The sequence below is a fragment of the Loxodonta africana genome, chromosome 16, assembly GCF_030014295.1.
Source record: "Loxodonta africana isolate mLoxAfr1 chromosome 16, mLoxAfr1.hap2, whole genome shotgun sequence".
NCBI classification, from domain to species: Eukaryota; Metazoa; Chordata; class Mammalia; order Proboscidea; family Elephantidae; genus Loxodonta; species Loxodonta africana.
The window spans coordinates 83,460,711-83,476,312 of record NC_087357.1 but is presented as its reverse complement, the minus strand read 5'-3'; the positions used below and the strand labels follow the sequence as shown (position 1 = coordinate 83,476,312).

General features: G+C 39.5%; 2 protein-coding genes across 11 annotated transcripts in view; one reads left to right on the top strand and one right to left on the bottom strand.

Annotated features, from left to right (window-relative positions):
- WDFY4 (WDFY family member 4) overlaps positions 1-15,602 on the top strand; it is a 415,213-nt gene that overhangs the window by 337,067 nt on the left and 62,544 nt on the right. The window lies entirely within an intron of this gene.
- Positions 3,176-4,113, bottom strand: LRRC18 (leucine rich repeat containing 18). The gene has a single exon (XM_023547176.2). The coding sequence runs from the start codon at positions 3,941-3,943 to the stop codon at positions 3,176-3,178; it is 768 nt and encodes a 255-aa protein (XP_023402944.1). The 5' UTR covers positions 3,944-4,113.

Genomic DNA, 15,602 nt, shown 5'->3' with positions numbered 1-15,602 from the left:
GGAATGAAACTAGAAATCAATAATAGAAGGAAAATTGAAAATTTCACAAAAATGTGGAAATTAAACAACACACTATTAAAGAACCAATTATTCAAAGAAGAAATCACAGGGGAAATTAGAAAATACTTAGACACGAAGTACAACACACCAAAACCTACGGGATGCAGCAAAGGCAGTACTCAAAGAGAAATTCATAGCTTTGAATGCCAACATTAAAAAAGAAGAAGGATCCCAAATCAATTACCTAACTTTACACCTTGAGAAACTAGAAAAGGAAGGGCAAATGAAGCCTAAAGCAACCAGAGAAAGGATATAATAAAAATTAGAGCAGAGATAAATAGAGAATAGAAAAGTAATAGGGAAAATCGAGGATACCAAAGGTTGTTTCTCTGAAAAGATAACCTAACTGACAGATCTCCAACTACACTGACAAAGAAAAAAGATGCTAGAAATGAAGTGGTGACATTACTACCAATCTTACAGAAAAAAAAGAAAAAAAGACTATTATAAGAGAATGCTATGAACTATTGTAGGCCAACAAACTAAATAACCTAGATGAAATGGATAAATATCTAGAAACTCAAAAACTATCTAAATTGACTCAAGAAGTAGAAAATCTTAACAGACCAATAACACATGAAGAAACTGAAACAGTAATCAAAAACCTCCCAACAAAGAAAAGTCCAGGGCCAGATGGCTTCACTGGGGAATTCTAAAAATCATTTAAAGAAAAGTCAGCACCATTCTTCTCAGACTCTTCCAAAAATGGAGGAGAAGGAAATACTTCCTAATTCATTTTATGAGGCCAGCATTATTCTGATACCAACGCCAGATAAAGATACTGCAAGGAAAGAAAACCACAAACCAACATCCTTATGAACAGAGATGGAAAATCCTCAACAAAATACTAGCAAACAGAATACAACAGCATATTAAAAGGATTATACACCATGACCGAGTGGGATTTATCCCAGGAATGCAAGGATGGTTCAACATAAGAATCAGTAATAAATCAATGAAATATACCACGTAGGCATATGTGGAAGCAAAGGGGGGAAAATGATCATCTCAACTGATGAAGAAAAGGCATTTGACAAAATCCAACATAATAAAAGTACACAGTGGTGAAAGACTGAAAGCTTTCCATGTAAGATCAGGAAGAAGACAAAGATGCCTGCTTTTACCACTCCTATTTAACATTATCGTGGAAGTCCTAATAAGAGAATTATTAGGCAAGGAAAAAAAAATTAAAAGGCATCCAAATCAGAAAAGAAGTAAAACTATCACCATTCACAGATGACATGATCCTATGTATAGAAAACCCCAGAGACTCCTTCAGAAAGCAGCTAGAGCTAATGAATGAATTCAGCAAAGTGTCAGGGTACAAAGTCAACACGAAGAAATCAGCTGTGTTTCTGTACACTACCAAGTACATCATCATCTGTAGAATGTACGATTCTTTAGAAAGTTAAACATAGAATTACCATAAAAAAAAACCCAGTGCCATTGAGTCGATTCCAACTCATGGCGACCCTATATATGACCCACCGATTCTACTCCTAGGTATACCCAAAAGAATTAAAAGCGGTGACTCAGGTACATGTACACCAATGTTTATTGTAGCATTATTTACAATCTTCCAAAGGAAGAACAACCCAGACGTCCACCAACAGATGAATAGTCAAACAAATAGTAGGCCGTATACCATTGTATGTGGTATGTATATACAATGCAGTATTATTCAGCCACAAAGAGAAATGAAGTTCTGATACATGATGCCATATGGATGAGCTTTGAAAATGTTATGCTCAGTAAAATGTCAGACACAAAAGGACGAATATTGTATGATCTCTCCTACATGAAATATCTAGAATAGGCAAATGTATCAAGACAAAAAAGATTAATAGTTACCAGAGCTGGGGGGAGGGGGAGATGGGAAGTTAGAAATTAAAAAATAAAATACGAAATAAAATTTGAAAGTCTTCCTAAAGGTCTCTTCCTCTATCCTTTTCCCAGTTAGTCCAAAGAAGATTGCCAGCCATCATGAGGGCTGATTCTACTGCTGTCAGTTCTGCCAAAAGATTTAATGTGGCTAGGGACACTGTCCAGAGTGGTATTTCAGCTTTAAGATGCATTGAACTCTAGTTCTTGGAGAAACCTGATGTCTATCAAGTGCTTACTGTGTCTCTCACCCTGTGCTACCTGCTTTACAGGTGAGGGAACCAAAGCTAAGGAAGGTGCCCAAGCTGACAAGTAAGAGGCAGAGTTGTCATGAACCTAGATCTATCTGACTCCAGGTCTTTGGATTTTCTCTGTGCCAGTCCAGTCCTGCATACCTCAAAGCCCTAATATCATAAATTCCTCAGACAATGAAGTTCTACTTCATGTTCTTTCAACTGGTCTCACCTGCATGCTGTAGAAGGCAAGCTAAGATTTTCCCAAATGGATACACTTCCTACACCTATTAAGGTATTTATTTATTGAATGCACCAACCCATGCCTGTCCCCGTTCTTTCTCACTCCCACAAGGATCTGGAAAAGCACTGGACATAATAAGATGGGAATGCCACCTTCTTCATCCACGGCCGGTCAGGATTTGGTTGGTTTAGCCTAGAAAGCACCTAGGGCAATTTATAAAAGAATAGATTTAAAAAAAGAGTACTGCTTTGGGCCAAAGAGGCTACCTGCCAATACCTAATGAAAATACCTGCCTATCTCTGTGGCCCAACTTTCCCCCTATCCAAGACCAAATGCCTCTCTGTCCTCCTACTAACCCATGCTCTGAGATCTCTGATCTTTGAAACCCGAGAATAAGCCATAGAATAAGTTCTATTTTGGAGCTGGTGGTTGCTCCCAAAATACTGTATCTGCCTGGTCCACGGTCTGTAAGCAGGAGAGTTCTGGTGCAGAAGTGAGATGACAGTCCCCTTCCTGACTCGTACCAGTACGTGTAGGTGTGTGCATACAGAGAAGAGAGAAATGTATAGAATGACAGGGAACCAAAAGCCCTCAGTCAACAAAATCACAAGCAGAGGAGGCAGGAAAAGGTGTTTTATGGGCTTGGCTGAAGAAGCTGTAGCAGTAACAGGGGGAGCCCTCGATTTCCTGTGGATGTAGCCACTGCTGTCTTCCCTCCCTCCCTTCTCCCCTCCTGCCTCAGGGTCAGGGTCCCCGGTCACCTCCAGTCTTCCTGAGACTCCTTGGCCATGGAGTTGGGTGAAACAAAATTGGAAAAGATGGGTTTTCTTGGTGGCGCTGCGGCCATGCTCTTGATTCTATTCAGCTTGTCGCGGGCTTGTTGACATTTCCTCAGGCAAGGCCCACACAGATCCTTCTCCTCCACCAGATATAAGCTCTCCAGCCTTTTGATGGAATCTAGGAAAAGCTGAGACTCCCCTTCCTTGGGAAAGGGGTTTCGCTTTGTGTTGAGCTTTTTCAGCTTGGGGAGCTTGCCGATGCTATTGGGGATGCTGTTGAGCAGGTTGTCGAAGAGCCCCACCTCATGGAGCTCCTTCAGAGCACCCAGCGTGGTGGGCACACTGTCCAGGTGGTTCAAGCCCAGATTCAGAGTGCGGATGTTTTTGAGCTGGTTGAGCTCCACGGGCAAGCCGTTGGTGGTCAGCTTGTTGTTACAGACGTTGAGGTACAGCAGGGTGCCCATCTGGCCGATGGACTCAGGGAGCCTGTCGATGTAGTTGCTGTGCAGGTCCAGCCAGCGCAGGTTCTGGAACTTGGAGATAGAGTCCGGGATCTTCTTGATCATATTTCGGCTAAGGTCAAGCTCGTCCACATCATTGAGTCGCAGAATACACTTGGGAAAGGTAGTAATTCCCATCTTGCTCAAGTCAAGGCGTTTTCTTCCATCAAATGTGATTTTGATGCAATTCTTGGCCACATTTAGTGTGATCTTCTTGCCCTTGGGGCCTTTGCCTCCCTTGGCCATGTTTAGTAAGAGGGTGTGTTTAATGTATGTTGTCTGCTTGGTTGGTAATCAGTTTGAAGAAGTCACGTGAAACTGCTAAAAGATAAACTCTGATAAAAACAGAAAAAAAAATCTTGTTAGGAGATGATGTAAGTGCATCCGAATCCCCCCAAATCATAAAGCTTTGCTCTTGAATGCTTAAAAGGGGAGAAAGAGGATAGTGGAGAGAATTAGACAGGGTATGAGCAGAAGTAAAGCAGCAAGTAATCTTCAGCAAAGTGCGTGCCCTCTCCAGGCCTCAGTCTTCCCAGACCTAAAATGGGGGTTGAAGAGTTGGCCTGGCGAATGCCTAAGGCCCCTCTAGATGTGCCATTCCCTGATCTTATGATTCTCCCCACTGTCCTAGATTTTCACATGTCTTCCCGTAGGAGTACACAGGTGTGTGTTTTACTGGATATCTGCCACTCCCCAGGCCCCCGCATAAATCTAGTGTTTCCTTAAAATTAGAGTTATTACATGAGTTCCTTGGTGTGGAGCTGCTAAGCTCCCAGCAGCAACATGAGCTGGGTATGAGAGAGTAAGGCAGGAGTTAAGAACAACTTATTACATCCCACTGTACCTTCTCAACCTAGAGGGACTAGCCAGGGGGCTATTCTAACTACAGAGCAACAGAAGTAGTAAAGAAAGATCTTTCCCTCAGGCCACCAATGTCAGCAAGGACACAGAACAAGGTTTCTCAGTCTCTGCTCTATTGACAATTTGGGCCAAAAAATGGTTTGTTATTGGTAAGATGTGGAGGGGAGAGGCTTGCCCTATGCATGTTTAGCATGTTTAGCAGGAGAAGGCCAGAAGATTTTACCCACTACTGTTAGTAGCCAGTTGGAACAACCAAAAATCTCTCTAGACTTTGCTAAATGTCCACTGGGGGGCAAAAATGCTTCCAGGTGGGAACTGTGGATATAGAAGGACTAAAGATCATCAACCACCTGGATCTAACTGACATCTATAAAACAGTCTACCAGGACCAACAGAATAGACATTCTTCTTAAATGCATAGGGGACATTCACAGAGGTAGCCTGTATTCTGGATCATGCAGTAAACATTCACACATTTAAAAAGAGTGAAATCATACGAAGAATGTTCTCTGAAAGTGATAGCATTAAATTAGGAATCAGGAACAGAAAGGTAACTGGAAAAACTCCAAATAGTTAGAAATTAAACAACACACTTGTAAAATGACCTGTGAGTCAAAGAAGAAGTCTCAAGGGAAATTAGAAAATATTTCTAACTAAACAAAAATAGAAATGCGACATATTAAAATGTGTGGTATATGCAACTAAAGAATTGATTGGAGGACATTTTATAGCTCTAAATGGTCACATTAGAAAGAAGGAAAGGTCTCAATGAATAATCTAAATGTCCATCTTAAGAAACAAAAATCCTGTTGCCATCCAGTTGATTCTGACTCATAGTGACCCTATGGGACACAGTAGAACTGATCCATAGAGTTTCCAAGGAGTGGCTGGTATATTCAAGCTGCCAACTTTTGGTCGGCAGCCAAACCCTGAACCACTGCCCCACCAGGGCTAAAGTATGCATAAGGAGGAAATAAAAAAGATAAGAACAGAGATCAATAAAATTGAAAGCAGAAAGAAAATAGAGAAAATCGATAAAACTGAGAGCTGTTTTTTTTTTTTTTTTTGTAGAGATTAATAAAGTTGATAAATCTCTAGCCAGGCTGACAATGAATAAAGAAAAAGGCACAAATTATAAATATCAGGAATGAAACAGATACACAATTATCAGAAAAGAACCCACAGATATTAAAAGGACAGTAAGGGAATTTTTTTTTTTTTTTTTTTTTTTAAGGGAATACTACAAACAACTCTCGGCACAAACTTAGATGGAATTAACCACAAACTACCAAATTCCACCCCTGAGAAATTAGAAAACCTGATAGATCTATATTTTTATTAAAGAAATTGAATTCATAGTGGAAAACCTTCTAAAAAACAAAACTCCAAGGCCAGATAGTTTCATTGGTAAATTCTACCAAACATTTAAAGAAGTAATACCAATTCCACACAATCTCTTCCAGGAAATAGAAGAGGAAGCAATCCCCAACTTCATTTCTAAGTCCATTACACTGATAATAAAACTAGACAGACAATACAAGGGGAACTACAGACCAATATCCCTTATGAAGTAGACACAAAAATCTGCAATAAAACATAAGCAAATTGAATCCAACAAATGCATAATATATGACAAGCATGTATTATATTGAACGCTACTGACTGAAGACCAACCAATGAGTTGTGGAATGACATCAAGGACATCATACATGAAGATAGCAAGAGGTCATTTAAAAGACAGGAAATAAAGAAAACACCAAAATGGATGTCAGAAGAAACTCTGAAGCTTGCTCTTGAACGTAGCGTAACTAAAGAGAAAGGAAGAAATGAGGAAGAGCTGAACAGAAGATTTCCAAGGGTGGCTCAAGAAGAAAAAGTGAAGTATAATACTGAAATGTGCAAAGACCTGGGATAGAAAAACAAAAGGGAAGAACAAGCTTGGCATTTCTCAAGCTGAAAGAACTCAAGAAAAAATCCAAGCCTCGAGTTGCAATACCGAAGGATTCTATGGAGAAAATACTGAACAACACAGGAAGCATCAAAAAAGGATGGAAGGAATACACGGAGTCACCATCCCAAAAAGAGGTCTACAGTCAACCATTTTAGGAGGTGGCATACAATCAGGAACCGTTGGTGCTGAAGGAAGAGCTCCAAGCTGCACTGAAGGAAGTGGCAAAAAACAAGGCTCCAGGAATTGATGCAATACGAATTGAGATGTTTCAACAAACAGATCCAGTGCTGTAGTGCTCGCTCATCTATGCCAAGAAATTTGTAAGCCAGCTACCTGGCCAACTGATTGGAAGATATCCATATTTATACCTAGTCGCAAGAAAGGTGATTCAACTGAATACAGAAATTATTAATATCGTTAATATAACACGCAAGTAAAATTTTGCTGAAGATCATTCAAAAGCAGCTGCAGCAGCATGTCAACAGGGAACTGCCAGAAATTTAAGTGAGATTCAGAAGATGACGTGGAACCAGGGATATCATAGCTGATGTCAGATGGATCCTGGCTGAAAGCAGAGAGTACCAGAAGGATGTCTACCCGTGTTTTATTGACTATGCAAAGGCATTTGACTATGTGGGTCATAACAAATTATGGATACATTGTGAAGAATGGAAATTCCGGGACACTTAATTGTGCTCATGAGGAACCTGTACTTAGAACAAGAGGCAGTCATTCCAACAGAACAAGGGGATACTTCGTGGCTTAAAGTTAAGAAAGGTGTGTGTCAGCGTTTTCCTTTTACCATACCAATTCAATTTGTATGCTGAGTAAATAATCTGAGAAGTTGGACTATATGAAAAGACTGCAGCATGGGGATTGGAGGGAGACTCATTAACAACCTGCAATATGCAAATGATACAACCTTGCTTGCTGAAAGTGAAGAGGACTTGAAGCAATTACTGATGAAGATCAAAGACTACAGCCTTCAATATGGATTACACCTCAACATAAAGAAAACAAAAATCCTCACAACTGGACCAATAAGCAACGTCATGGTAAGCGGAGAAAATATTAAGTTGTCAAGATTTCATTTTATTTGGATCCACAATCAACACCCATGGAAGCAGCAGTCAAGAAATCAAACAATGAATTGCATTGGGCAAATTGGCTGCAAAAGACCTCTTTAAAGTGTTAAAAAGCAAAGATGTCACTTCAAGGACTAAGGTGTGTCTGACCTAAGCCATGGTGTTTTCAGTCGCCTCATATGCATGCAAAAGCTGGACAATGACTAAGGAAGACTGAAGAGTTGATGACTTTGAATTATGGTGTTGGCAAAAAGCACTGAATATGCCATGGACTGCCAAAAGAATGAACGAATCTGTCTTGGAGGAAGTACAGTCAGAATGCTTATTAGAAGCAAGGATAGTGAGACTTTGTCTCACATAGTTTGGGTATGTTATCAGGAGGGACCAGTCCCTGGAGAAGGACTTCATACTTCGTAGAGTGGAGGGTTGGTGAAAAAGAGGAAGACCTTCAGTGAAATAGATTGACACAGTGGCTGCAAAAATGGGCTCGGTAATAACAATGATTATGGTGATGGTATATAGGGTTGCTGTGAGTCAAAACCGACTCGATGGCACCTAACAACAAACAACATGACAAGCAGGTGAGAACACCAGTTTCCTTCAATATTTGCAAATTAATCAGCTAAATACAGCATATTAAGAGACAAGAAGGAAAGAAAATACATGACTATATCAATTAATGCAGAAAAAAATATTTGACAGAATTCAACATTCATTCAACGTTGGCAGTTTGCATCCACCTTGTAAACCATATGGGGGCAGTTCTACTCTGTCCTATAGGGTTGCTATGAGTTGGAATCAACTCAACAGCAATGGAGTTTTGTTTTTTTTTTTTAATTCAAGACTAAAAATTCCTAACCAACAGTAATAGAAGGGTACTTCCTTAACCTGATAAAGGACATTTACCAAAAAATGTACAGTTAATATCATACTTACTAGTGGAAGAGTGGATGCTTTCCCCCTAAGTGCAGGAACAAGACTAAGAGGTAAACTCTCAGACTCCTTTTTAACGTTGTATTGGAAATTCTAGCCAGTGCAGTAAAGCAAGAAAAAGAAATAGATGGCATACCGATAGGAAAAAATGAACTAAAACTTCCGCTATTCACATATGACCTAATTATCTACATAGAGAATCCCACCAGATTTACAAAAACACTCTTGGAACTAAAAAGTGAGTTTAGCAAGGTCACAGGATACAAGGTCAACACACAAAACTCCATTACATTTCTATATACTAGCAATGAACAATTGAAAAACAAAATTTTAAATATAATAATACTTCAAAAAATGACATACTTATGTATAAGCTTAGGAAAAACTATACAGGATTTCTGTGATGAAATTACAAAACACCGATGAAAGAAGACCTAAATAAATGGAGAAACATACCACGTTAAAGAGTCGGAAGACTCAATGTAGTTAAAACGTCAGTTCTCCTCCAAGTTGATCTAAAGACCAATCCAATTCTAATCCAAATCCCAGCAGGATTATGTGTATACACGAACATACAGGTTCTAAAATTTATATTGAAAGGAAAAGGAACTAGAAGCCCAAAATAATTTTGAAAAAGAATAAAGTTGGAGGATCCATGCTGCCTAATGTTAAAACTTACTAGATAATTACAGAAGTGTGGTACTAGTGAGAGATAGACACAGAGATCAAAGGAACAGAATATAGAGTCCAGAATAGAATGACCAAATACTGCCAATAAGACCAATGGATTTTTTTTTAAAGTTTGAAAACAATTTAATGAAAAAATGATGATTGTTTCAACAAATAGTGTTGGAATAATTGATTATCTATATGCAAAACTTTTAACCTTAACCTAAAAACCTTATACAAAATTAACTTAAAAATGGATCACAGATCTGAACGTAAAACTATAAAACTTTTAGGAGAAAATCTTCATGACCTTGAGTTAGGCAAAAGCACAATCCATAAGAGAAAATATTGGTAATTTGGACTTCATCAAAATTAAAAATTCTTACCCAGTGGGGGAAAAAGAACTGTTAAGACAATGAAAAGATATGCTGCAGACTGAAAGAACATATCTGCAAATCACATATCTGACAAAGGGCTGGTATCCAGAATATATAAAGAACTCTTAAACTCAACAGTAAGAAAACAGACAGCACAGTTTAAAAAAATGACCAAAAGATTTAAGAGACATTTCACCGTAGAAGATATATGAACGGCAAATACACCTATGAAAAGTTGCTCAGCATCATTAGCTGTTAGGGAATTGCAGATTAAAATCACCATGAAATACCACTACACACCAATGTCTAAAATTTAAAAACATAAAATCTGAGAGTACGAAGTACCAAGTGTTGGTGAGGAACTAGAGCAGCTGGAACGCTCATACATTGCTGGCGGGCATGCAAAATGGTAGAGTCACTCTGAAAAACAGTTTGACAGTTTCTTAAAAAACTAACCATACACTTATGTGACCCAGGATTCTCTAAACTAGGTATTTACCCTAGGGGGAAAATATGTATCTTCACACAAAAACCTGTCCCCATGTGTTTGTAGCTGCCTCATCCATAATTGCCAAAACTGAAAAAACCCAAATGTCTTTCAATGGATGGATTAAGAAATTGTGGTACATCCTTAAATGGAATACTACTCAGCATAAAGAGGACAAAACTATTTATGTATATAAGTTGGATGAGTCTCAGAAGCATTTTGCTGAGTAAAGAAGTCAATGTCAGAAGGATGCATTATGAATGATTCCATTTATATGACATTCTGGAACATCTAATACTATAAGGGACAGAAAACAGATCAGCAGTTGCCAGGGATTAGGGGTGGGGGGAAGGTCTGACTACAAAGAAGCAGCATCAGTGGGTTTTCTGGGGTGATGGAACTGTATATCCTGACTGTGGTGGAGGTTACATGAATCTCTATGTTAAAGTCAGCAAACTATACGCAAAAAAAAAAAAGCAATTTTACTCTAAGTAAATATAAAAAATAATTTTTAGAAAACTTTAAAATGTTGTTGTTGTTAGGTGCCATCAAGCAGTTCCGACTCATAGTGATCCTATGCACAACAGAATGAAACACTGCCGGGTCCTGCACCATCCCCACAATTGCTATGCTTGAGTCCATTGTTGCAGTCACTGCATTGATCCATTTCATCGAGGGTCTTCCTCTTTTTTGCTGACCCTCTACCTTACCAAGCATGATGTCCTTCTCCAGAGGCTGATCCCTCCTGATAACGTGCCCAAACTATGTGAGACGTAGTCTCGCCATCCTTGCTTCTAAGGAGCATTTTGGTTGTACTTCTTCCAAGACAGATCTGTTCATTCTTTGGGCAGTCCATGGTATATTCAATATTCTTTGCCAACATCATAATTCAAAGGTGTCAGTTCTTCTTCAGTCTTCCTTATTCATCGTCCAGCTTTCACATGCATATGAGGTGATTGAAGATACCGTGGCTTGGGTCGAGCGCACCTTAGTCCTCAAGGTGACATCTTTGCTTTTCAACACCTTTAAAGAGGCCTTTTGCAGCAGATTTGCCCAATTCAGTGCATTAGGTGATTTTTTGGCTGCTGTTTCCATGAGTGTTGATTGTGGATCCAAGTAAAACGAAATCCTTGATAACTTCAATCTTTTCTCCATTTATCATGATGTTGCTAATTTGTCCAGTCGTGAGGATTTTTGTTTTCTTTATGTTCAGGTGTAACCCATACTGAAGGATGTGATCTTTGATTTTCATCAGTAAGTGCTTCACGTTCTCTTCACTTTCAGCAAGAAAGGTTGTATCACCTGCATATTGCAGGTTGTTAATGAGTCTTCCTCCAATCCTTATGCTCTGTTCTTCTTCATATAGTGCAGCTTCTCGGATTATTTGCTCAGCATAGAGATTGAATAGGTATGGTGAAGTATACAACCCTGACACACACCTTTCCTGACTTTAATCCATGCAGTATTCCCTTGTTCTGTAGGAATGACTGCCTCTTGGTCAATGTCCAGGCTCCTCATGAGCACAATTATCCCCATGCTTTGAAATGTTATCCATAATTTGTTATGATCCACACAGTTGAATGTCTTTGCATAATCAATAGAACATAGGTAGACATCTGGTATTCTTTCAGCCAGGATCCATCTGATATCAGCAATGGTGTTCCTGGTTCCTCATCCTCTTCTAAATCCAGTTTGAATTTCCGGCAGTTCCCGGTCTGTATACCAATGCAGTTGCTTTTGAATGATCTTCAGCAAAATTTTACTTGCGTGTGATATTAATGATATTGTTTGATAATTTCTGCATTCGGTTGGATCACTTTCTTGGGAATAGGCATAAATATGGATCTCTTCCAGTCTGTTGGCCAGGTAGCTGCTTTCCAAATTTCTTGGCATAGACAAGTGGGCATTTCCAGTGCTGCATCTGTTTGATGAAACATCTCAATTGATAGTCTGTCAATTGCTGGAGCTTTGTCTTTTCCCAATGCCTTCAGTGCAGCTTGGACTTCTTCCTTCAGTACCATGAGTTCCTGATCATATGCTACCTCCTGAAATGGTTGAAGGTCAACCAATTCTTTTTGGTATAGTGACTCTGTATTCCTTCCATCTTCTTTTGATGCTTCCTGTGTCATTCAGTGTTTTCCCCATGGAATCCTTTGGTATTGCAACTCGAGGCTTGAAGTTTTTCTTCAGTTCTTTCAGCTTGAGAAATGCTGAACGTGTTGTTCCCTTTTGGTTTTCTACCTCCAGGTCTTTGCATATGTCATCATAATACTTTACTTTGCCTTCTCGAGCCTCCCTTTGAAATCTTCTGTTCACCTCTTTTACATCATCATTTCTTCCCTTTGCTTTAGCGACTCAATGTTCAAGAGCAAGTTTCAGAGTCTCTTCTGACATTCATTTAGGTCTTTTCTTTCTCTCCTGTCTTTTTGATGACCTCTTGCTTTCTTCATGTATGATGTCCTTGATATCATTCCACAACTCATCTGGTCTTCAGTCATTAGCGTTCAACACATCAAACCTGTTCTTGAGATGGTCTCTAAATTCAGGTGGAATATACTCAAGGTCGTACTCTGGCTCTCATGGACTTCTTCTAATTTTCTTCAGTCTCTTCTTGAGCTTGCATATGAGCAGTTGATGGTCTGATCCACAGTTGGCCCCTAGCCTTATTCTGACTGATGATATTGAGCTTTTCCGTCATCTCTTTGCACGGATGTAGTTGACTTGATTCCTGTGTATTCCATCTGGTGAGGTACACGTGTATAGTTGCCATTTATATTGGTGAAAAAAGGTATTTACAATGAAGAAGTCATTGGTCTTGCAAAATTCTATCACTCGATTTCAGCATTGTTTCTATCACCAAGGCTACTTTTTCCAACTACCGACCTTTGTTTCCAACTTTTGCATTCCAATCACCAATAATTACCAATGCATCCTGATTGCATATTTGATCAATTTCAGACCACAGAAGTTGGTAAAAATCTTCAGTTTCTTCATCTTTAGCCTTAGCTGTGGGTGTGTAAATTTGAATAATAGTCACATTAACTGGTCTTCCTTGTAGGCGTATGGATATTATCCTATCACTGACAGCGTTTTACTTCAGGATAGATCTTGAAATGTTCTTTTTGATGATGACTGCAACACCATTCCTCTTCAAGTTGTCATTCCTGGCATAGTACACCATATGATTGTCTCATTCAAAATGGCCAATACTAGTCCATTTCAGCTCACTAATACCTAGGATATCGATATTTATGTGTTCCGTTTCGTTTTTGACAATTTCCAATTTTCCTAGATTCATACTTCATACATTCCAGGTCAGTTTTCAGAAAACTTAAGAATACCTTGGACTGTTTTCTATTCTTTTTCTATCACTCTTACCATAACTGCTTGCTCAGCTTACCTGGAAATTTGTGACCTCTCTACCCCCCACAGAGTCCTGTTCTGCCCTTTAAAGGGCATCCAAATGCACACCGTCTGGGTACTGCTGTGGTATGATTATACAGCATGCCTCTCTACAATGTGTGTGCGCAGGGACCATGTTGTGTACACTGTGGGGAACAGCTATTCTCAGGTGGCATGCCAGAAACACTGTTCTATTATACTTGAGACTAAGAACAGGGAAGCTTGCGTTCTGATTTTATGTTTATGAATGACTTCCCCTTGATAGTGTTGCCTGGTTTAGTAAATAAAAATACATGATGTGCAGGTAAATTTGAACTTGAGATGAACAATGAGTAGTTTTTAGTGTATGTATGACCCAGATAGTGTTGCTGTTTCTGTGTTGTTTGGCAGCCCTATCCCAGGGGCCTGAACAAGTAGTGAAGTTTCCTTTGTCCATGATCCATATTAGGGACTAATTTAAGCCAAGTCCACATGTTTATCAAACATTCATCCATTTTTTCACTCATTGAATCCAGGTACTGTGTGCTTGCTATATATTCATTCACTGAATTCGTGTACTGTGTGCCCGCTGTATATTCACTCAATGAATCTGTGTACTGTGTGCCTGCTATATACTAATTCTCTATGCTACACAAGCAAGCAATTAACAGACCCAGCACCAAGCTCAAGGCGGTAAAATCTAGATTGTCACCAATTCTGGTCTCTGGATTCCCTCAAGCACCCAAAAGTTTTAGTAGTCCTTGGTGTTTCTTACATTTAGGATAAAGCTCAGCTCAGGGAGGCCAAACACACCAAGCATGGGTTAGGGGGAACCGAGATGGGCAGTGGTGCTTCCAGTAGACTAGAAATCCGGCTAGTTGGGTCCACTGACCTGCTCCCAGCAGCACACTCATGTAGTGATAAGGAACCCTCTCAGCTCTGACTGATGATGGTGAGGAAGCTATGTGAGCTGTGTGTGAAGTACTCCATCCAATAGGCCCTCTGAATGTTAACAGAGATGCAGTGCCCCTTAAGCAATAACTTTTGTTTTGATCTAAAGACCAATGCAATTCCAATCAAAACTCCAGCAGGCTTATTTCTATACATGGACAAACAGAAGGCTGACTGGAATAACGCACTTCACCTCTACCCCAGAGAGCCTGGGTCCCCAGACAGCCTCAGGCCTTCCCTTCATGCTTCTCCTCAAGGCCACCCTACCCTGGGCGGGGACTCTTGTTCTTGGCTATGGAAGGAAGGGGTCTATTCGGACCCCCTAAAGTTGCTAGAAACAGATCACTAAAGCACTAGAAACAGACCAGTGGCAGGGCCCCTGTCTCAGAGTCACCAAAGGCCAGGGACAGCCCTTCTGTCATTCAACTCTTTGTGGCCAGCATCCTGCCCAGGCCTGCCAATTGAGGAGGACAATAAGTGTTGGCAAAAGAAGTTTGATCTCTTGATATAACTCAAACTGGTTAGATGGCCTATTGTTATCAATTCGTAGAATTGTTTAATGTCAGAATGCGACCAACCCACACAAGGAGGGATGACAATAATAGAGAGAAAGAGCTGTAAATAGATGAGTAGATAGAGAGAGAGAGATACATGCATGGCATGAATGGATGGGTAGATGGGTGGATGGATGGATAAATGGGTTTATAGATAGATGATAATCTCATTTCACATGAACAGTGTAGAAATTCAAATATAAGAGGTTTCTAAATCTATTTTGTCTTTTTGTCTTGTAAAATTGTTTTTCATCCTTTGGAAAAACTGGACCCGTTGATTTGACTTTAATTTCTAATTAATTTTTCTATCTAGTTGTCGTGAATCAAACAGCATGGTAGGACACCCCATGGATATTTAAATTAGAAATATAATGGCTGTCTATATTTTAATGCCACTGAAATATCTGCAAGCATTTTCCTGTTATAAAATTATTACCATCACTCTGATGATAGGACTTATCTGGTACTCCACACTCGTGTATCTTTAACTACATTTTTAAATAAGACTGACTTTGTTTCTGCATATCTGGTATCTCTAAATATTTTGCTAACATGTTCTCATGATGGTTTTTTCATTTTTTTGCCTGATACATTGAGACACAGGACAGACACACAGTAGGACTGAAATTCCCAAAGTCACTGCCATTTCATAGCCA

Coding starts and splice junctions, on each gene's coding strand:
- LRRC18 (XM_023547176.2), bottom strand. CDS start 3,943: ATGGCCAAGGGAGGCAAAGGCCCCAAGGGCAAGAAGATCACACTAAAT.